The sequence below is a fragment of the Tachysurus fulvidraco genome, chromosome 2 (genome assembly GCF_022655615.1).
Source record: "Tachysurus fulvidraco isolate hzauxx_2018 chromosome 2, HZAU_PFXX_2.0, whole genome shotgun sequence".
Classification (NCBI taxonomy): Eukaryota; Metazoa; Chordata; class Actinopteri; order Siluriformes; family Bagridae; genus Tachysurus; species Tachysurus fulvidraco.
Window position 1 is genome coordinate 2,215,457 of NC_062519.1, and position 22,435 is coordinate 2,237,891.

General features: G+C 42.3%; 2 protein-coding genes across 5 annotated transcripts in view; one reads left to right on the forward strand and one right to left on the reverse strand.

Annotated features, from left to right (window-relative positions):
* Window positions 1-22,435, forward strand: part of znf362a (zinc finger protein 362a) — a 29,865-nt gene that overhangs the window by 2,245 nt on the left and 5,185 nt on the right. For 2 of the 4 annotated variants that reach the window (XM_027168921.2, XM_027168920.2), the window contains exons 2-8: window positions 15,788-15,851; window positions 16,964-17,210; window positions 18,481-18,606; window positions 18,726-19,050; window positions 19,171-19,395; window positions 21,809-21,887; window positions 22,225-22,383. In XM_027168921.2, the coding sequence (XP_027024722.1) occupies window positions 15,788-15,851; window positions 16,964-17,210; window positions 18,481-18,606; window positions 18,726-19,050; window positions 19,171-19,395; window positions 21,809-21,887; window positions 22,225-22,383 (1,225 nt within the window). Of the gene's footprint in view, window positions 1-12,692; window positions 12,850-15,787; window positions 15,852-16,789; window positions 16,826-16,963; window positions 17,211-18,480; window positions 18,607-18,725; window positions 19,051-19,170; window positions 19,396-21,808; window positions 21,888-22,224; window positions 22,384-22,435 lie in introns of those variants that run through there. The other 2 variants (XM_027168922.2, XM_027168923.2) reach the window with 2 other exon arrangements.
* si:ch211-193i15.1 lies at window positions 137-10,019 on the reverse strand. Its single transcript, XM_047808810.1, has 4 exons — window positions 9,728-10,019; window positions 9,608-9,695; window positions 1,795-1,950; window positions 137-1,711 (listed from the first exon to the last, which is right to left on the reverse strand). The coding sequence occupies exons 3-4, from the start codon at window positions 1,940-1,942 to the stop codon at window positions 672-674; spliced, it is 1,188 nt and encodes a 395-aa protein (XP_047664766.1). The 5' UTR covers window positions 1,943-1,950; window positions 9,608-9,695; window positions 9,728-10,019; the 3' UTR covers window positions 137-671.

Sequence of the window (22,435 nt, forward strand, 5' to 3'; positions counted from 1 at the left end):
CGTTCTCCGTTGGAACGACTGCAAAAGCAGATGAACAGCCGGCCACAAAGCGTTATTACGTTCTAGTGCTCGTGCAGTTATTCATTTAATCAAGACTTAATACGTAATGTTTAATAAATGAGAGCACGAAGAGAACTAAGCAGAATTGCTATCATCGTTTATTCATCATTCACGAGACAATGTCTTAACCATCACCAGATACAATGACAAAAGCCCGTGTGCACATAGTGTCCATTTCTGTGAGGAGGTTTTGTGCATGTTCTTCTTCCTGTCCTTACGGGTTTCCTCCAGGAGTTTCCTTTCAAAAACATGCTGGTAAGTGAATTAAGCTTCTGAATTTCCTCTAGCTGTAAGTGTGTGTGTGTGTGTGTGTGTGTGTGTGTGTTGGACCAGCTGTCTGATAGGACCACCGCAAGAAGTAACAGTTCTCCAAGTAAGTTTCCGGTTCCCTTCACGTTCACGTCTGTATATCTGGTGAGTGTGTGCAGGATTTCTACACCGACTCTGACCAGGATAAACCAAAAACCTGAAGATTTTTCAGAAAAAAAACAAAAAACAATAAAAAAAAACCAACACATCCAGAATTTCCAATTCTATAAGCCAAGGTTTTGTAACCTTGGAATGTTAGTAATGTTCGGTATGAGGTGAGCTGTGGCATCTGTCTTAACCTGTCATTTAGCTCGCAGCGGAGTGAGCAGATGTTTCACAACGTACACAGCCAGTGTGTCCAGGTTGCTGACTAGCAGTATGTTGGTGCTGAGAACTGTAGGAAAGACGCACACCAGCAGCCCACACAGCAGCCCCGTCATCAGCTCTCCCCTCCAGCAAGGACTTTCCCGTACGGTCTGCCAAATCCGGCTCTTGTGAGGGTGTGGGGCCGTGCCGTGGGCTGGCAAGACGAGTGTGACGCTTTCGCTGTTTAATTTACAGCCATCAGCCAGCTCTATTCTCCAAGATAATGGCTCCGGCTTTCCGCTAGCCTGCAGCCTCTTATTATGCGAGCTGTGAATGGTGCAGCTGTTCGATGTCTTTTCTGAGTCAACATTGTAATTGTTTGAGTTGCACGCAGCAGCAGTTGAGGTCCATTCGGGCGTGGGTGCACGTGTTTGCGTTCGTTTCTCTACACATCCGAGCAGCTCTGGATGAACAATTCTAGGGGTCAGCTTTGCTACGATTAAGCTCACAACTGCGGTGAATGCTAGCAAGAGAACAGCGGCAGGTAGAGCCCAAAATAAATGTCCGCTAACTGGCGAAGAAGCAGAGAGAAGGCAGGGGAGGCACGTCGAGAGCAAGCTGCCACCTTCCAGACAGGATCTCACCATCACCCGCTCTTGCCTCCAGCTAAATCCGGCATATGTCCCACATACGAACCACAGCATGAGGCAACCAAGGAAACCTAAAGCTCTTAACATCACCGTGTTGTTCTCCTGAGCCTCTTCTTTCTGTCGTCGTCCAGTTTCCCAGGAATCTCCATCGACATCCTTTAAAAACACGTCCGCTTTAGATTCCTTCTGGTCCACGGTCGACGTCGCAGTCTCTCCGCCCCATAAGAGACGCGCCAGCAGTTCTACAGCCACCAGCAGCGGCGTCAGCATCAACACGGCCTCGTAAGTGTCGCTAAGGAACAGCATGAAGCGCAGAGCGATGACGTCGGAAGACAGGTGAAAAGACATCGGCCGGGGCGCGGCGGACCAGAGGTACACCAGGAACACTGGAAAAACAGAAAAGAACGTGAGCGAGATGAGAAGGAACACGGGAGTAATGTGATGAGGTTCTTGAGAAACGTATCCTTACTGGTGATGGACAGATCGGTGAAGAGTAAGAGGCTAACGCAGCACATGCTGACTGAGGAGATGGAGTCTTTAAAAGCAGGAAGACACAGAAAGCTGCACAGCAACTTGCATCCACACAGAGCGATCGTCGACTCCAGGACGCCGTCCATTCTTACACCTGAAGAACGAAATTCAAAGGCATCAGCATTCCAGGGCACAACAAAATTCACTCAAGTGTTCTTTGATTGGTTAACAATAAAAACATCTAAGGCCACGTTTACACCGCAAGTCTTGATGCTCAATTCGGATATTTTGCTCAGATCTGATTTTTTTTTTTGTTTGGCTGTTCACATTACCTTTTAAAATGTGGCCTATATCAGATACCAGTGTGAACGGTTTGCTGTTTCGAACTGACCCGCATGCGCAAACGAACAACAACGATGACGTCACACGCAGCACGCCGTCGCGCTAAAAAGTTAGAGAGGTTATGGAGGAAGTAAGCATTTTTGCTTTTCTTTCTAAATGTTTGTGTAATGGCAGCTGTAACATGAATGGTTTTGCCTGAATTGAAGTATCTCCCCATATACTGATTAGGTCTAACACCTCACTCTCCCTCCACTGACTTGCTCCATCACAGTTCTCCATTTTGTAGGCGTAGTCACGTTTGTTACTCGCCGCCGCATAATTGTGACAAATGTCGATGTAGATCGACGTAAAATTCGCAGCAAATCCACCTCGGGTGTTCACACTGCGGCCACATTGGAAAAAATCAGATTTGGAATGGGTCTAAATCTGATTTGAAAATAAAATCAGATCTGGGCCAGATTTGTGTTCACTCTACTCCTGAAGAAGTCTGACCTGGTCACTTGACCCCCCAAAAAAATCAGATTTGGGCCACTTTTACCTGCAGTGTGAACGTGGCCCTAGAGAGTCATTTCAACACGAGAGGCTTCGCCCACTGACCCCTTAATGCCTTTAGTAGACTAATACACTTGTAAAAGCTTCAGACTCGAACACTGCGGTCTGATTGATTTTCCCAGTCCATGGAGTTTCTATGCCCTGAAAACCTGTTGCTCATTTCATAACAAAAGCTACGTCACGGACTGGGAAAAAAAAACGTTCAGGTCATCTTGCATTTAAACGTTCTTCCAGAGTCGTCTTCGGTTTTCTGTTTCCAACTAAACAATGTACCGAGGTTGGTTAATAGGGCGAGACATCATGGGCTACAAGTTCACTGAGGTTTTGAGGAAGAAAAAAAGTATCAGCATTTCAGGAATAAATGATTACAGTCAACTCCCTAGCAATGTTTAGTCAGGGCTTGGCAAAGAGATTCATCTCTCAACAAGATCAAAAGTATGTGCACCCCTGAAGATTGCACCCATATGTGGTTCTTCCCTAAACTATTTCTGAGTCTGAAGCACACGATTGTGTAGAAAGTCTCTGTAATTTAGTTTCTTCATTTGAACCATGAGGCTCAAATCCCGTTCCATCACGACAAAGCAGCTCCATGAAGACACGGTGTGTAGGATGAGGTTGGAGTGAAAGAACTCTAGTGGTCCTGCACAGAGAAACTGTGGGAAACTTTGGGATGAACTGGATCTGGAGTGAGATTTTTAACAGGCGAATACGTGGGTGGGTTTCAGGTGTCGAGTTTTAGGTATATATTGGAATTTATCGTCCATCGCGAACATTAAACTTTAACCGATACTTCTTGTTTCTACAATACAGAAAAAAAAGCTCCTAGTCGGAAGTAAACACACAACCAGCAATTGAAGGAATGTAGCCTGGTCTGTCGAATCAGGTCAGATTGGATGTCAGAGTGCTTCAAAAAGTTCTGTAGATTAACTCTAAGCAAGTTTAAGTGTTTACCAACAAAAGAATCCATGAATGTGCAGAAAAGTGCTGCTGGTGCTGCTGGTGCTAATATTCCACTAAACGCCTGGGTAATAAAATCAGGACTATCAGGTTCTGACTAAACCAGAGTCATCGTTCCTCCTGGAGGTGCCACTTTAATATCCTCCTTAACACGAGGCAAATTTATTTTTCTTCTTTCTTTAAACTTTTTTTTTTCCCTTCCTTTTGTTACACGAACGATTGTCATTTTTGAAGAAGATTTTCTGGTATTACTTGTTTGTTTTCTCAGCCACTGAAGCTTGCACCACGGTTTATGGGCACATGTTTATTATTATGGAGGCAGAATCAGCCTTATAACGATCGCTACACGGTCTCTTACACATGCAGCATTATTTCAAACGTTTGTGTACGCAGAGCTCGAACGACCACCAGGGGGGTAGTTTTTTTATTTTATTTTATAACAAATTACTTAAAACGTTTAATGTAGTTAGTTGGAAATGAGGTGATGGTGTTTTTTTTACACCCCAGAGATTCTCGTCAGGTAAGTATGCAAGATTTTATTCTCTAAGTTGTCATTCTGCGTTCCTACCCCCTGTTGCCACAGTAACGTGGGAGTCCCAGCTAACTTTGCACATTTGACAACCGATCGTTTTTCTTGGAATGTTCTTGAGGGCAATTCTGCGTTTGTGTGCATCATCGTACGAGATGAAGGAGAAGCGGTGTGCACCCCGTCACGGATAACACAACATCTTGTCTTCTGAGTCACTCTGAATTTGCATAAAGTTCAACTTTTTCCAAAATATTGTCGTGTAGCTGCTGTGGACACGCCCACATCTAATCTCTAACGCTCGCCTTAGCTCGTTCGCCCAGATCTCTAACTTCCACATGAACATCTCCCCTGCTGAGTCTGGGATCCACACACATCCACCACCAGCTCCAGTGTGGCTGTAGGTTTTCATTCCAGCTGCTGAATCACAGCCTGCTTCACAGCCACGGACGAGGTTTTCGGATAACGCCGAACGTTCCTGCCAAGTCGTCATCATAACGCAGCGCTCCTGACCTGCTCATTCAACTGAAACACCCCGACATCCCAATCGCGCTCGAACGGTGTGTTACATCACCATGTCAACCGTTACGGGTTCTCGGGAGCAACAGCACCGTGATGCTCACAGAGACACAGTAACCGGAGACGTTTGTCGTCGGCGAGAGCTGTGGACTTCGACACGGGTGTGTCTTCATCAGCGATGTGACAAAGTGGAGAAAAGTTTAACTTTATGCAAACACAGCGAGTCGGTGCATGGGGTGTGATGATGGCAGAAGACACACCGCTTCTCCTTCATCGCGTATGAGACGGACCACAGAAACACCGAATCTCCCTCCAAAACCCTTTCGTTCGCTTCATGAACATTATTACCATGGCAACCAGAAGAAGGAACGACAGTACGGCGTCTGGAGACTCGAGCGAACGTACCTTAACACTAACGCCTTAACTGTTAATTACATCTATATTTACAGCAGAGATAAAGTTAATCATTTTAATTGCTATTAATACGAGGCCCTCGTTTATTAACATTATGTACAGCATTAATAAATCAGTACGTCGAACAACATCCATGCCGTTTGTTTGAATGTTAACACCACAAACCTCGACTGTTTATTCGGTGTACGACAAAGTAAATTAACGTAAATTAGCACTGATTAAATGACCGCAGGTTCCTAAATGTTGATGTATTCTCCGATACGAACGCTGATGGTCTCCGTCGGTAAACACGCTCATTAATAAAAAAATATGTATGTTGGTGGTTGCAGGTGTGTGAACGCTGGAAAAAGCAGGTGATGATTTGGCCTTTATAAAACATTATAAAACATTACGACTCCGTTATGAATCTTTTTTTAATGCGAAACACATTTCAAATTAAAAGTATGACTTTTTTTTTTTTAAGTTTTAAAACAAAATATTTGGCTTGTTGAAACATGCTGAAATCCATCTCTCTCTCACACACACACACACACACACACTCTAGACTCACCAGTCCACCGAGCTACCAGTTTGTTCTGGGAGGAAACCAGAGATTGTCGGAAGAGTACACAGACATGCAAAAGCTTCCCGTCTTCACACGGGACGAAACCTGAGCTCAGGGACGAACACAAATCCTGGAGACACCTGCTGCATTTTTTTATTTATTTAACAAACAATTATAATCAAGTCATTGTTCTGTCCGTAGCACACGAAATATTTGTCTGCTACGTCGCCTAGCAACAAATTCTCATCGTCAGAATCATTCACGGCAAATTATTAACCGTGGACCGAATCCTTTATCGAACAATCTATAAATCACACGCATCAGTGACTTATTGCCTTCATTTGGTTTAATAATACTGATCTTTTTTTTTTTTTTTTACTGACGTTTAGTTTTATGGTTCGTTATTTCGGTCCGATGCGTTAATTAATTGATGCAAGTTGAAGGAACCTGAATGAAAAATTTACATTTACAGCATTTAGCAGATGCCGTTATTCAGAGCGACTTACATTTTTATCTCATTTTATACAACTGAGCAATTTAGGATTAAGGGCCTCCCCCAGGGGCCCAGCAGTAGCAGCTTGGTGGACGTAGGAATCGAACTCACAACCTTCCGATCGGTAGCCCAACACCTTAATCACTAGGATACAACGATAACAATGTTGTAGTGTTGTAGAACGAGTCTGAAAGATGATTTCAGCGATGCTTTGTTTTATTCCACATGAGATCGTTAGTAAGCGGAAGCTTGATGAAGCATGTTTTACGGCGCTGTAAACATCGTGTGTTCAGACAGGAGCCGGTGTCGAGTTCGAAGGGAGCGGAGGATTTTCATCTGAAAACACTTTACAGATTCACAGGACAGATTAAGGTAAAGAGAGGTGAGGTGAAACAGTACGCCGTGATGTCAAATTTAAATGCTCAGATTTACATATTATAATAATATGCAAATGCGTTTTCATGCAAATGAGGTGCGTTTTGCATTAATACTCGGACGTGGGAGGTTTTTTTCCCGCACATGCTCGAATTCCGCGAATTCACACAAGAAATTGTCCTGAATATTTCCATGATATTGAAAAACCACTTTCCTCCATCTGTGTATCTCTCTCTCTCTCTCTCCATATATCTCCATCCATCCACCCCCTTTCTGGGAAAACTACAGGATTTATCCATGTGGAAAAAATACTTCCTTTTCTGTTTAGATGCTGAGATTATGATAATCACCATAATACACACTGATATAACTGTTTACCAGTAATACCAGTGTATTGTGTGATGAGTACATAGTTAAACTAAGACATATTACCTGTGTGCAAGATGTCTGTTAGTTCAACTACATACTCGTGGTCTCTTTTCTTCTGTGGGTATATTTGCATTTCTTTTTCTTTGCTGCCGTAACACAGAAATTTCAGAGGCTTGGCCCACCCTGGCCCCACACCACATAACAGCCAATCACAAAATTGGTGTGATATTCAATTCAGCTCGAGATACATTATTTTTCTAATTTCTGCCCAACCCCCTTTAGCCCCCCTCCTAGACGGACAGACTTAGCTCATTCATTCGGACACGGACGTGCTTATAAAGCAATAAACGACAGTCACAGTAACTTTATTAGAACTGTTAGTGAACTTGATTAATACACTATATACAGCCTAATAAAATACAACATGTACAGAATTTTTTTGAGGTCGGAGAAATGGACGAGTCGAGTTCATCTGCAGCTTCCGATGGTGTCAAAAGCACAAATACACCCACTCAAAAATTATTTAAACAGGGTGAATCCTTAACCCACCACCATAACCCCACCCAACCACCCCGGCCCCCATCCGACCGGCCCACCTGGAATATCACTTGGCCCACCTTTTCTCATATCTGGAGCCGGGCCTGATACCAAAACACAAGCGTCTTTAAAAAAAATTCCTTTTTCTGGTGTTTTCTAGACCTAAACTGACACGACAACATTTCTCTCTGGTCATTCGCCCCATCTGATAATCTCACCACGTGGTGTTTATTGACCCACTGTTTGCTTTTTCTGAATTTTTGGCCTTGAGCTTCTCGAAGCGTTCGACAGTTTTACGGCCTAAACCACTTTCACCGACACGCTTTAGACAGGCGGCTCGGAGGGAAATCTCCGTCATAACACCCTTTTATGATATGATGTGTATTTTGAGAATATTGTCACAGTCATAAAAAGCTTCGTGTGTGATTTTAATGTTTATCGCACACGGTCTGGTCATATAATCAGAGTTTAAACAAAGACTCAAAGTAAACCGAAACTCTCTGCAGACCAAGTGTTGAGTTCTAATTGAATATAATGCCTTTAAGTCTCAATACACAGATTATACGCACAGCCATAATCTTATAGAGCCTGCTTTAATAACAGTTCCCTTTACTACAGCATGCTGTGTGTGTGTGTGTGTGTGTGTGTGTGTGTGTGAGATTGCGCAAACTGCACTGCCCTGATTTGGAGAAGCACCTTGTGCAATAGAACATGATTTTTTATTTATTTATTTAATTTTTAAAAAAAATTTGAATGAAATTCATTGTCATTTTATTAAAGTTCCAAAGATACACTCCTGTAATCCTGAGTCTCGGGGCTGCGAATATATCATTTTATTTCTATCCGTTGCCAATCAGACGTGCCGGGCGACGTTCAGATATACGGTAAAACTCATCCCGGAGCACGTCGACGTCACGGATTCATCAAAAATAATTACAAACTGAAAAGAAGCCATCAAATTAGAGTAGCTATTTAAAACATGGGTATTTTCTTTTAATGCTTATTTTTGATGTTTGTTCATAAATTAAAATGTATAGTAAATACAACACTTGAAAAAACTGGGAAATCGTCAGCAAACCTTACACACAGTGCTACATGCTCTGTTGTAGAACTATCGTCGAGAATTGCGATACGATATCAGCCACATTGTCCCAACCATGAACTCTTAACATTTTGTTGCTTTTGTCAACATGAGCAGCTGCCAAGACTGATTCTTTCTAAGTGATTGTTAATTGGTTGGTTAAAGTGACTAAGACTAAAGAGAATGAGAGAGAGAGAGAGAGAGAGAGAGAGAGAGAGAGAGATTAGGAACTTCAAGGCTATGTGCAATTTTTTTTTCAAAATACCGATTACAAACGTAGTCTTTAATCTTCTTAAAGAGACCTTACTGAGACTTTACTGAATTCTCTGACCTGAACATCTACACTAGGCATAAAAGGGAAACGATAACTGACCTGGAATCTAACTTCACCTTCGCAGCACAACAAAAGCATCGAGGCTTTAAGACACTGTGTATTCGGAGTGTGACAGAAAACAAAGGTTAAATGTCAACGCAAAACTAGAACAGTGGTTGAGAAAAGACTGGTACCAAATTAAAGGCACTTCTCCTCGTGGCTGTGGTGTGGTTGTACCTTTAACCCGTGAAAGTGCACCAGGTGGAGCTTCGGTCCGTTATTACGGTCTAAATATGGACCTGAAGTGAATTTTATAAAAGGTTTAGAAGAAAAGCAAAACAAACTAACGCTCACATGAGATCTTGGACACACACACACACACACACACACACACACACTGGATCACTGCGAAGGTCCTGAAGGCAAACATTTAGCACAAAGACGTATTCAATGGAAATAGCTTTAAGAAGTATAAAGAGGATCTCTTATACCTGAGCTGAGTTTAAGGTCTATATGTGCAACAGAAGCCTGATCGTTTTGATGTAGATAATGATCGAGTCTGACTGATTCACACTCAAATCCCAGCCGTGTTACTTTGCCTGCAGTAATGAATAGCTGAAGCTGTTAAGATTGTTTGTTTGCAGTTTCTGACCAACAGCTCAGGTAGCAAGAGAAAGACAGGGAGAAAGAGTGTCACAGAGAGAGAGAGAGAGAGAGAGAGAGAGAGAGAGAGAGAGAGAGAGGTGACTCCCATTAGTGCACTAAAGGTTTATAGGAAATCATCTTTACCTGAGAGATCCACAGTGACCTTTGGAGAACGTGAGTACACAGCAACGCATCCTTCTGTGTCCAAGTGTGTGTGTGTGTGTGTGTGTGTGTGTGTGTGTGTGTGTGTGTGTGTGTGTGTGTTGTCTCGTAACCGCCCCCTGTGGGACGTGTCTAAACAGGCAAACCCTCCCTTTGCCTCACCTGTTTGTGGTCTGTGTGTGTGTGTGTGTGTGTTTTATTAGTATAAACAAGAGTGTGTCTGTAGATTTCAAAAAACTCCCCCAGTCAATATGTGAGGGGTGCAAATAATTTGAATGTCTTCTCTGACTGTGAGGTTTCATTTGTAATTTTTTTTTAGGCTTGTAGGTCAGTTGTCACTTGATTTAGTCGTGTGGACGTTGCTGAGGTCGACACACAGACATATTTCTGCTGCACCACACACTAATCCGGTTAATCAGACCTGATTATATGGGGCAGGTGTGCTGGATTAGGGCTGTTACTGGGCCTTAGGAAATACCCCGAGTGAGCACTGGGGTTGTCTGATGTGAAAAGAATGCAGAAGTTCGGAAGAATTTGGGAATGCTGCCACCTTCTGCTGAAAAATGATTAAAAGAAAAGAAAGAAAGAACAGGAGATTTTAAAGAGTTAGAAACATGTAGAAGTAAAGGCACAACACTGCCGGAGTGGTGACGGTGTGGATGTGTTCTGTACCTGAGCATCTTAAAATTCATCCAGAATTCATTTGAAAGCATTATTAAGTGTCTATAAAACACTATCAGATTGATCAAGAACACAAGGCCTTATTTATGAAATGTACTACAGAAAAAACTTCACCTTAAACCTTCATCGTTAAAAAAAACTTTAAAAGTTTTATTGTTTGCGTTTGTACTGAGAGTAAAGAGTAAAAACTGCATCATGGGTTTGACTTTTTTTTCACTTGTTACTGAATTTTTCAACATTAACTCAATTATATGGAGTTTAAATACAAATAGGGGGCACGGTGGCTTAGTGGTTAGCACGTTCGCCTCACACCTCCAGGGTCGGGGGTTCGATTCCCACCTCCGCCTCGTGTGTGTGGAGTTTGCATGTTCGCCCCGTGCCTCGGGGGTTTCCTCCGGGTACTCCGGTTTCCTCCCCCGGTCCAAAGACATGCATGGTAGGTTGATTGGCATCTCTGGAAAATTGTCCGTAGTGTGTGAGAGTGTGTGTGCCCTGTGATGGGTTGGCACTCCATCCAGGGTGTATCCTGCCTCGATGCCCAATGACACCTGAGATAGGCACAGGCTCCCCGTGACCCGAGGTAGTTTGAATAAGCGGTAGAACATGAATGAATAAATACCAATGTGGTGCCTTCAATGTTTACATCATTTAGCAGACGCCCTTATCCAGAGCGACTTACATTTTAAAATGAGCCTTGCTCAGGGGCCCGGCAGTAGCAGCTTAGTGGATGTAGGAATCGAACTCACAACCTTCTGATTGGTAGCCTTAAACATTAGGCTACCACATCCATTGAATTAATGGAGCATTAATTCAATTAAAGGTAACTAATGATACACAAAGTCCATATAATATACACCCTAGAACCTAGATGACTATCACTAATGACTGTAAGTGAAGTAAGCCTAAGAAAAGGCTTGTTGGGAATCTTTACCTAAATGTAGGCTCAGGTGGATTAGGGTTTGGATCGGGGTTCAACCACTGTTGTTCCCCCGAGCAAGACCCTGAATCCTTTCTGCTCCAGTGGTGCTGTATCATAGCCGACTCTGTGCTCTGACCCCAACCTCCAAAGTTGAGATATGTGAAGAAAAGATTTCATTGTGCTGTAATGTAGATGTGACAAACAAATGCTTCTGTAGCCTTTAAACATATTTACGTCCTCTACACTGGGTATTAAACTGTACCTTCTGTGTTTAAAGGATATAACATTATTTTACCTTTTAGAGTGAAGATCTTTACACTATACAGCTTTCTAGCTCCAGGAATAAACGTGACACGCTCGACTGCACAAACCCACAAAACAAGGATTGGATCAGTTCAGTTCTCTACATGAACTTGCTTAGGATGAACATTAAGGAAACTATAAATCAAACTCTACACAGACCAGGAAACTAATAATCCATACCTGAAGGGGGTGTTCACAAGGGGGCGCTGTGTGGACATGTAGAACAATCCAGTAGAAATGTTTACATTCCACAAAAATATAAAAATAGAAATATACTTGTATTATATCATAGAAATAACTCCAGGATGTTAAAAATAACAACAAATCTTAAATTAACCCAACAATAAGAAGTCATTTAAATAAGGACATATAGTTTTTAATGTTTTTATTTATTTATTTTAAATTTGAGCAAAATTATTATTATTATTATTATTGTTGTTGTTGTTGTTATTAATAATAATAATAATAATTTTAAGGGTATCACTCACATTCAGAAATTACATATAATTTAAAAATAAAATACAGAAATGTAGTCACAGTTTTGTGTCTAAAAAATGACACAAGTGTTTAGCTGCTATGAATTAAATTTGCATCTTCACACAAATTACAAAGTGCATGCAAACTGTCTTTCACATGGGGAGATCGGTGTAGCTTCTGTCAACAGGTACGAGTTCAAGCTGCGCAATAGGATTGTTTTGGTTTAATAACTTATTGGGATCTTATCATCATCATCATTATTATTATTATTATTATTATTATTATTATCAGTAATATTTTCATCATTATTATTATTATCATTATTATCATTATAATAATGATAATGATAATAATGATAATAATGATCATCATCATCATTATTATTATCATTATTATTATCGTTATTATCATTATTTTCATGATTATTATTATTATTATTATTATTATTATTATTATTATTATTATTGTTATTACTGCTGATCCAAAAGGGTCCAGTGCAAATCCTCCATTAATGCAAAAATAATGAATATTCATGAAATACATAATCATAATAAAATACACACGTCCTTTTTTTTGGCATCGTGTTATTATTTGCAGAATATATATGTATATATTTTTTGCAGAATATTTTTGGAGCTGTGCAGAAATGATGATGATGATGATGATGATGATGATGATGATGATGATGAGTGTTTGAGCTCTCTGCCTGCAGCACCCAGAAGTGAACAGTAGGCGACCCGGAAGGTCTGAACTCCGACTGAACGCGAGCTGAAAGAAGATCTTTACCTTTTTTTTTTTATATATATATAATAAAACTACACTGAAGCAGGATTGAGCCAGTGGGGTGAGTTTGTGCGCGTCTTTGTTTAGAGGCGCATTTGTTGTTTTTGCGCATTTTACGCATTATGTTGTGTGATTTGTCCGGAGTTGTCGCGGAGCTCGGAAAAGTTCACATAAAAAAAAAAATCTAAAGCAGGGGAATGGCTGAAGACAAGCCTCTTACATGTGGATTTTTTTTGCAGTGCATTAAAATAGTGTTTTGCGAAAAAAAATACCGGATGCTTTTTATTATATTGGACTGATTTAAAAGAAATAAAAATCCAGACCAGACCTTGTGTGCTGTTCATGGAGATTCTGTGCGGCATGATTGTTGTAGGAAGTCTCTTGTTTTTTTTTTTTTTTTTTTTTGCTCTCTTTTTTTCCCCTCTTTGAGCCGGGCTATTCAAACCTGCAGATCTAAGTAAACAATCATTCGAGCTCTTAATGCAAATAAACGGAGGGCTACTTTAAGGTGCCGCGCGACGCCTTTAGTGCTTAGGATTCATTTCTGCGTGCAAATTTGGGGGATCTGCAGAATATGGCGTCTGGTTCCTTTATAAAAATAAAGACAGGCTGCCATTTTTGTTTTCCTTTTGTCTGAATTTTTTAATAAAACTGTCTGAGTATGTGGGAGAGGCCCAGGCACGGCGCGCAACGCGCTTTACCACCGGTCTCCAAACCAGGGCTTGGGTTTAATCCCGATGTTTGACTTTGCGTTTTAATAGTGTATGTAAAAAAAGATGACAATAAAACTTCCAAGATGCCGATGGATTAAAAGGAGAAAAGTTAAGTAGCTCAAGTTGTGATCTCGGTTTTCATCATGGATTTTAAGAAGCCAGTAGTGACAGTCGGAGACGTCGCTGCTTATTGTCTCCATCATACAAACATTTTGGAGCGTTTTTACATTTTTTTACACGGATTTCTGGTTTCAGTGGTGGTGTGTTGCAATGCTGGAGCCCTGCACCTCCTCTCTCTCTCTCACTCTCTCTCTCTCTCACACACTTTTATACAGGCTGTATTACAGATAGATAGATTTTTTTTTATATGATCCTAAAATCTTTACCCCAACCCAGTATTCCTGCCTATACATTCATCTCCCAATAGAAATGTCTTTTATATGCAGATTAATGTTTTATTTCAAACGTTTGTTCCTTAAACGGGTTTTAAAGACTTTATACATTGCTTTTCCTTACACTTAATAATTTATTGTTTATCAGTTAGGGCTTTACAATATATATATATATAGTTTGTTGATCCTTATCACACTGTTAGAAATAGTCAATAGTGTAAATAGGATTCTGCCTATATGCAGTCTTTATGATCTCAATTATGAATTCAATTATTGTTTTCTGTCATAACAATAAACGTGAAAATTCACTTGTCACTTTTGCCACAAGTCTGGGGTTTGTGGGTGTGGCCTGTCCAGCATATATATATATATATATATATATATACGACATCGTATATGACAGGATAAGCTGAAACACAGTAACTGTGAACTAATTGCAGGTAGGACCTGACCTAAAGTCCCTACCAATTGGAGTCTGGCAACTGACCAAACGTCGGCCAACGTTCACCACAGTGGGTGATTCTTTGGAACTGTCGCTATGCCATGTCGCTGAAATCATGTCTCGGTGTCAGTACAGACAGTAAAAAACGAACCGTCATGTGCCAAAGTGTGAACCTGAGAGCAAATGTGACATCCCAAGTTTCAGATCTTAAATAAACTTCAGTGTGTAGCACAATCGCAGCCTCCTCATTAAGCTATTTTGGTCTGTATTATGCAGCCCAAGTGTGTAAATTAGTTTAATGTGTACTGTAGTAATGTGCACATAAACCCATTATTTCAGCTCTCTTTGTGGTCTTCGCCCGCAATCGTACCTCCGTTCACTTTTCTCTAAGAAATACCTTGGCCTTCTAGAAATCTTTCCACACGCTGGGATTATTTGAGGAATATTGCTTTCATGCATTATGGATTCTTTTTTTTTTCTTTTCGCTCGGCCGTGCATGTTTTGGCAGCGTGCGCCGGGTGGAAGGCTGTTTGACTAGGGGTCTGCACAGAGGAGTTGGTTTGCACAAGCCAAAAATAATAAAGATGATATGTCCAGGCGTATGAACTCCAGACTTTTGCAGAATGTTTTCTTAATGGTGGTTATGGGTGTCTGTTTCACTTCCTGTTGGAACTCGAAGGGAAGATTTATTTATTTATTTATTTATTTACCCCTTCTTTAGCCTGCGTTATGCAACGACTTTGTGTAAATGCACATACATGTTTCTTTCAGGAGCTTTTACACCAGCAGGTTGGTGCTCATGACTGATGAAGTGTGTGTGCTGCCGGTCTTGTTTGTAGGGTCATGAGTTGGGGAGTGGTTGTGGAGGACTATGTGGGACTCTGTTTGCAAAGTATTAGTAGCTTTAGTATTGCTTCACTTTACCGAGCTGCATTGTGTGATAAAGAAGTTATTTTTCCTTCTAAAATGCCACTGAAACATACAGTAAGTGTATCAGGGTATCACTGGCATTTGAGTTCTTCTGCACTGGTTACACCGGTTCCTTTTTCTTTGTGGTCACCACGTCACTTCCATCTTAGTATCACTTGTGTTTCTTGATGCATCAGCAAATTCTGCATACAGAACCTACGACTGCTTGTTAAAATGATTTATTTTAAAACCGTGTGCTTCGTACGATAGGACCTGCGTGACGTTCGAGACGAGCCGTGTTTTTCTGGCTTATTAAAAAGGCTGTTTAGAGAACGACTGTTTATAGCTGCTATAACTTGTGCGGTGAAGTAACTCTCCTCGTATCCGTACTGTACATCACACAGATTTAACATCCTGACACACGTGTAGTCATCTTTCTGCTTGTCGTATTACTTTAATTCCTCGGTAATAGTGAAGAGCCGTAGTTTGTGTATGTTGAACCGAATGAAACCGAGTGTTTGTGTGTTATTTTATTTTCCTCAGCATGGCCGAGCCACGGTTTAATAACCCGTACTTCTGGCCTCCGCCTCCTGCGATGCCTAGCCAGGTAAGGATCTTTCATTTCTGAATTTTACATGACATAAATGACTAGAAGTCTAAAGTATCTCATCCACAACCTTTTTCATAACTACGTAATTGCCAGAAAGTCCATAATGTCTGTATTAAATGATAAAGAAGCCGAAGCGTATCGTTATCATCGTTAATATTATTTACGATAAAGGACTTGGAGAACTTTCTGTTTTCTAACGTAACTATTTAAGTTCAAGCTAAAAGAAATAAAAATCAAGATGGCTGCTATCGCTTATGGTTTCGCCGTCTATTCTGTCTCTTATTGTAAGTTCTGAGATGTTGGAAAAACCTCCTCAGCAATTCTGTGTGTACGTTGGAACCCGACTGTGAGACACATTTTGAGACACATTTACAGAGAACATTCTGGATGAAATGCAACACTTCCAGTACTTGTTAGTTATATTAGCATCAGAGCTATATTAGCATCAGAGCTATATTAGCATCAGAGCTATATTAGCATCAGAGCTATATTAGCATCAGAGCTATATTAGCATCAGAGCTTCAGTACAAAACCAAAGCGTGAACATCGGTAACGTCTTTGCTGATCCAGTACGTTCTGTTTAAGTAGAACATTGTGTAAATATTAGGCGGGGCACAGTGGCTTAGTGGTTAGCACGTTCGCCTCACACCTCCAGGGTGGGGGTTCGATTACTGCCTCCGCCTCGTGTGTGTGGAGTTTGCATGTTCTCCCCGTGCCTCGGGGGTTTCCTCCGGGTACTCCGGTTTCCTCCCCCGGTCCAAAGACATGCATGGTAGGTTGATTGGCATCTCTGGAAAATTGTCCGTAGTGTGTGTGTGTGTGTGAGTGAATGAGAGTGTGTGTGTGCCCTGTGATGGGTTGGCACTCCGTCCAGGGTGTATCCTGCCTCGATGCCCGATGACGCCTGAGATAGGCACAGGCTCCCCGTGACCCGAGAAGTTCAGATAAGCGGTAGAAGATGAATGAATTGTGTAAATATTCATTTAATACTAAGGCATCTTGTTGTAACAGCTTAGCTAGCAGGCATTCATAGCGTATCTGATTAGCTGGCATTAACCCTTAGAGGGCTACTTGAACTTTCATATGTCCTCCACACTCACTGTTTTCAGCTGGACAACCTCGTCCTAATTAACAAGATCAAAGAGCAGCTGATGGCTGAGAAAATCAGACCTCCACACCTGCCCCCTACTTCAGTCCAATCCCAGCAGCCCTTGCTGGTTCCTCCGACGCCTGTAGAAGGCGGGACTCACAGCATGGCCGTATCCAAGCTACAGCAGATGCCCGGCCTTCCTCCTCATAGCCCGACACAGCCCGATGTGGCCCTGCACGCCCGACCGGCGTCCAGCTCCGTAGCAGGTAACACACATCAGACCATGCGTCAGTCTCTTCGCAAACCGTCTCAGATTTTTAAAATCTAATGTTGACATATAAAATCACCAAAACAAACACGCCCCTAACCCAAACGGGTCCCACCCCTGTATCGATAGCTCCGCCCACACATACATACGTAACCCGGGCGACTAACGGAAAGAAACGTGTCTTTATCATAGCTGAAGGGAAGAACAATACGATTGTAGATAAACAAACAAGCAAAAATGCCACACAAGCATAATGATGTAAAGGACAAAGGCATATATTAGTTCTGTGTAACAAAGCAAAACCAACGTTACTCACCTATCGAGAAGGAAAAAAGCGCCTCGGCGTCTTAAGTAAAGTCGGCCACATATTCACAGGTCGGAGTTTCCCGAGTCGATAACTCCTGAGCTAAACGCTGTTACTACACAAAACGCGGTTGTAGCTGCCTCTCTACATTACTACGATAGAAAAGAGGTGTTATTTGTGTAGTAACAGCGTTTAGCTCAGGAGTTATTGACTCGGGAAACTCCAACCTGTGAATATGTGGCCAACTTCCTGCTCCTTCAGTTCTCTCCAGCGCTGGAAAGCTGATCCTATATTAACACGTCCTACTTCTTGTCCTTATCGTAAGTCTTTCTTCTCTTTCTTTCTTTGTTTTTATCCTCCATGTCGATGTTAAAACCGCTTTCTGCTAACGTCACACATGCGCACTGAACGCTCTCTCCGCCCATATAGACAAGCCCCGCCTCTTTCTGCTCATTGGCTACACGTTAGTTTTGTTTGGTTTGTCGTCCCGACTCAGTTTTCTGAAGCATTTCTCAAAAATCGGAGACCCCACCTTTAAATTCCACATATGTAGGCTGTACGTATGTGACCAGTATGTTAGTGGCCACTAGAGTGCGATTATTTATCGCTTTATTATTTGCTCGATAAAGTAATGTGGAATCGTGCACCTATGAATAGAAATTTAAAAAAAGGGCTCATTGGTTTGGCATAAAAGTAGTAGTTATAAAGAATAATTTAATTCACGGTATTAACGATTTTAAAGCAAACGAGTAGGTCTCGAAAAAATGAAATAAAATGTTTACTAGCAATGCTGCTTTTTTTTTTTTAATAAAACAAAAAAAACCCACAATTTCCAGTTCTGCAATTTATTTGAGAACGTGTTCATCCTAACCCTAGAAGCAGAAGTGCACGAAACAGCTCCCCTATAAGTCACTAAAATAAAGCCTTCTTGCAAACTGACTTGTTTCCTTCACGTTTCTCGCAGGACGCATTCTCGGTGACGTGAACTTGAACCTGGACGATAAGGCAGCCTTAAAAGCGAGAGGACTTTGGGAAGACTGGCATTTACGACAGATTATAGACCAACCTTCAAGAGCGAACCATCTGTCAGGTAACATAGCATCGAGGCTTCAGTTTCAGCTGAATGTGTTTTACAGGCTTAGAGTCACCGATTGAACCTTTTAACCAGGTAGAGCTTGTTAATCGTGTCGTCTGGTTCTTTCTGATCAGGTATAGCGCTGTCATCTCGCAATCAGAACACGACTGAGGCTATGACACCCACATCGTCTAGCAGCAGCCACGTACGCCATGGATCTGCACCTTCCGCAAACCTCCTCTCAGGGTTGGCCGGCACCGTCGGAGCAGATCCGATGAAAAACAGCGGGGGGCTCGCGGGACTGCTGGGACCGCCCCCGAAAAGCGGAGGACGCGGCCGCAAGAAGATCAAAGCAGAAAATTCGTCGGGTCATCTCCTGGTCGTACCCTACCCCATCCTGGCTTCGGGAGCTGACCAGTCGTCTGTAACAATCGCAGCCAAAGAGGGCAAATCATACAGGTAAAAAAAAAAAAGTATACATTTTCACCTGATACAGAAAACCAGCACCACATGCTGGTGCTCTGCGTGAACTTAACATGCAATCGTGCACGCGTGTGTGTGTGTGTTTTCTCCCTTCAGGTGTAAAGTGTGTCCGCTGACTTTCTACTCCAAGTCAGACATGCAGATTCACTCCAAATCCCACACGGAGGCCAAGCCGCACAAATGTCCTCACTGCACCAAGTCGTTCGCCAACGCCTCCTACCTGGCGCAGCATTTACGCATCCATCTGGGGGTGAAGCCTTATCACTGCTCATACTGCGAGAAATCCTTCCGCCAACTGTCACATCTACAGCAACACACCAGGTGAGATTCATCTGGACGGATTATTCCGTAGAACTCGGTGCCATCAGAAAGAGGAAGACGCTTAAATTGGTGTCAAATTGACCAGCGTAGTCGCTGAAGATCTGTGACGGGGAGACATGGGTTCGTGTTTTCCGTGAAATACGGCCGTATGCAAAAGTTTAGGCACCCCTGACAAATTCCAGGCTTTTCATTTATAAATATTTGGGTGTTTGGATCAGCAATTTCATTTTGTTCTATCAAATAACTGAAGGACACTAAAGTAATATTTCAGTAGTGAAATGAGGTTCAGACAGGTGCATAAATTTCAGGAAAAATCACATAAATATTCAGTAGAGCCTCCTTTAGCAGAAATAACAGCCTCTAGACGCTTCCTATAGCCTGTAATGTGTCTGGACTCTGGATGAATGTATTTTGGACCTTTCCTCCTTATGGTTGCTGAGCACGGACGGCCCGCTTCAAATCACCCCACAGACGTTCAGTGATATTCAGGACTGGGGACTGGGACGGCCGTTCCAGTACATCGTACTTGTTCTTCTGCATAAATGCCTGAGTAGATTTTGAGCAGTGTTTTGGGTCGTTGTCTTGTTGAGATATCCCCAGCCCTGGTGTAACTTCACCTTTGTGCCTGATTCTTAACATTATTCTCAAGAATCTGCTGATATTGTGTGGGATCCATGCGACCCTCAACTTTAACCAGATTCCCAGCACCGGCGCTGGCCACACGGCACCACAGCACGATGGAACCTCCAACCAAGGCTTCTTTCGCATCACTCTCCCGTACAGCTTCACCTTGTGCAAAGTGCGCTGAATTGTTGAACGATGCACAGTGACGCCATCTGCAGCAAGTTGATGTTGTAGGTCTTTGGGGGTGGTCTGTGGGCTGTTTTTGACCGTTTTCACATCCAACAAGAACTGTGCCTGTGGTCTTCCATGTCCTCACTATGTTCCTCACAGTGCACAATGACAGCTTCTATCTCTGTGATAACTTTTTCTAGCCTTCCCCTAAACCATAATGTTGAACAGTCTTTGTTTTCAGGTCATTTGAGAGTTGTTTTGATGCCTCCATGTTGCCACTCTTCAGAGGAGAGACAAAGATAACAACAACTCGCAATTTGCCACCTTAAATACCTTTTCTCATGATCCTGCACCTGTCTATGCGTGCTTCCACATCTATTGTTCATCGATCGTTCTGTTCCGCACCGGTTGAAACGAACCAAAATGCAGTCATGTGATAACATCCACATCACTCATTGGCCACACGTCTTTGAGCGTATTTCCTAAACTGCTTCTCGATCGGTCAGAATAAACGTGCGGGAAATTTCAACGAAACTCCGGAAGTAAACAAAAAGAGGAAAATACAGCATACAGTACACCATGGAGAGACGACCGCGCGCTGCAGTTATGTTCGTGGTTGTAATCTACTACATCGCTAGTGTACAGCGTTCTATGCAAAGTCTTAATTTTCAGAATGAAGCGCGGATGCAGCTTGAAAATATCATTTTAATGCACCGCAAACGACGAAGACGCATCGCGAGACACTTCAGGAGACGGCGAGCGTTACTTTTGTGAAACCGTGACATGCTCATCTTCCAAAAATGTTGCCAACGACCCACTACGGCAGCTGGTTTAGTCCAAAATGCACAATACTTTTTGCAGTTAGGTCTGTTCGATTTCGGGCCGTGTTCTCACCACAAACGTTATACCAGAGTTCGTTTGAAAGCGTACCGAGACCACCTCTTCAAGGAGGTCTCGGTCTGCTCGTTTGGTCCGCTTTTGGTGCGCACCAGAGTTCGATTGCTGCGTTCTCACCTGCCCAAACGAACCGCACCAAACGAGCAATCGAACTCTGGTACGATTCAACCGAACTAAACAAGGCAGGTGTGAAAGCACCCTCAGAAGTTCAAGCCCTAACGAGCCACCAAACCGATCGTGTGCTCCAATTAATCAGTGCTAAATAATAGTTACAGGTATTCAAATCAACAAAATGGCAGGGTGCCCAAATTTATGCACCTGTCAAATTTCGTTTTGATGCATATTGCACATTTTCTGCTAACCCAATAAACCTCATTCCAACTACTGAAATATTACTTTAGGATCCTTCAGTTATTTGACAGATCAAAGAAAAAAAAATTGCTGATCCAAACACCCAAATATTTATAAACGAATATCCTGGAATTTGTCTGGGGTGCCTAAACTTTTGCATACATCTGTATTTCGAGAAATTACAAGCCTCCGATCAAACTTGTATTGCATCGTTAAAAAACTTGGGTGCAAATGACCTAATTTATCTATTTTCTGTATAATTGTGCCTTGAGCAGGTGAAAAGCATCGCTGAGTGTTTCAATGTCAGAGAATTCGGTTGCTGTCTAAATGCAAACAAACTGTAATAAACACCTTGTTTACGCGTCTGCAGAATCCACACGGGCGATCGGCCGTATAAATGCATCCAGCCGGGCTGCGATAAAGCTTTCACACAACTCTCCAACCTGCAGGTAAGACCCAGATTGCTCAGTCTGTAATATTTACACTGAAGGATGTGATGACATCGAGCCTGAGTGTGTATTTAACTGACTATAAATGACTTATGTGATGTTTATGACGGATTTACAGTCGCAGCTCGGCGTACTTTACGACGAAGTGGCGGCACGATAGGCTGATATTTTATTTCATGGTTATTGACAGCATTGAAAAAAGAAAAGAAATGACGCGTACAATTTATGCTACTTTTATAGTGTTATCATTGTAACGTTTTCCTTTTTAAATCCTCATTTGTAGTATTTAATGATCAGTGATCAGGATGATGATGATTTAATCTCGCTGGTCTTACAGTCTCACCAGAGGTCACACAATAAAGACAAGCCTTACAAATGCTCCAACTGCTACCGCGCCTACTCCGACTCGGCCTCTCTGCAGATCCACTTAGCCGCTCATGCTATCAAGAACGCCAAGGCCTACTGCTGTAGCATGTGCGGTCGCGCCTACACCTCCGTAAGTACCGGGACTACAGAAGCCTGAGGTTCTGTGCTCTCGGTTCTGTTCT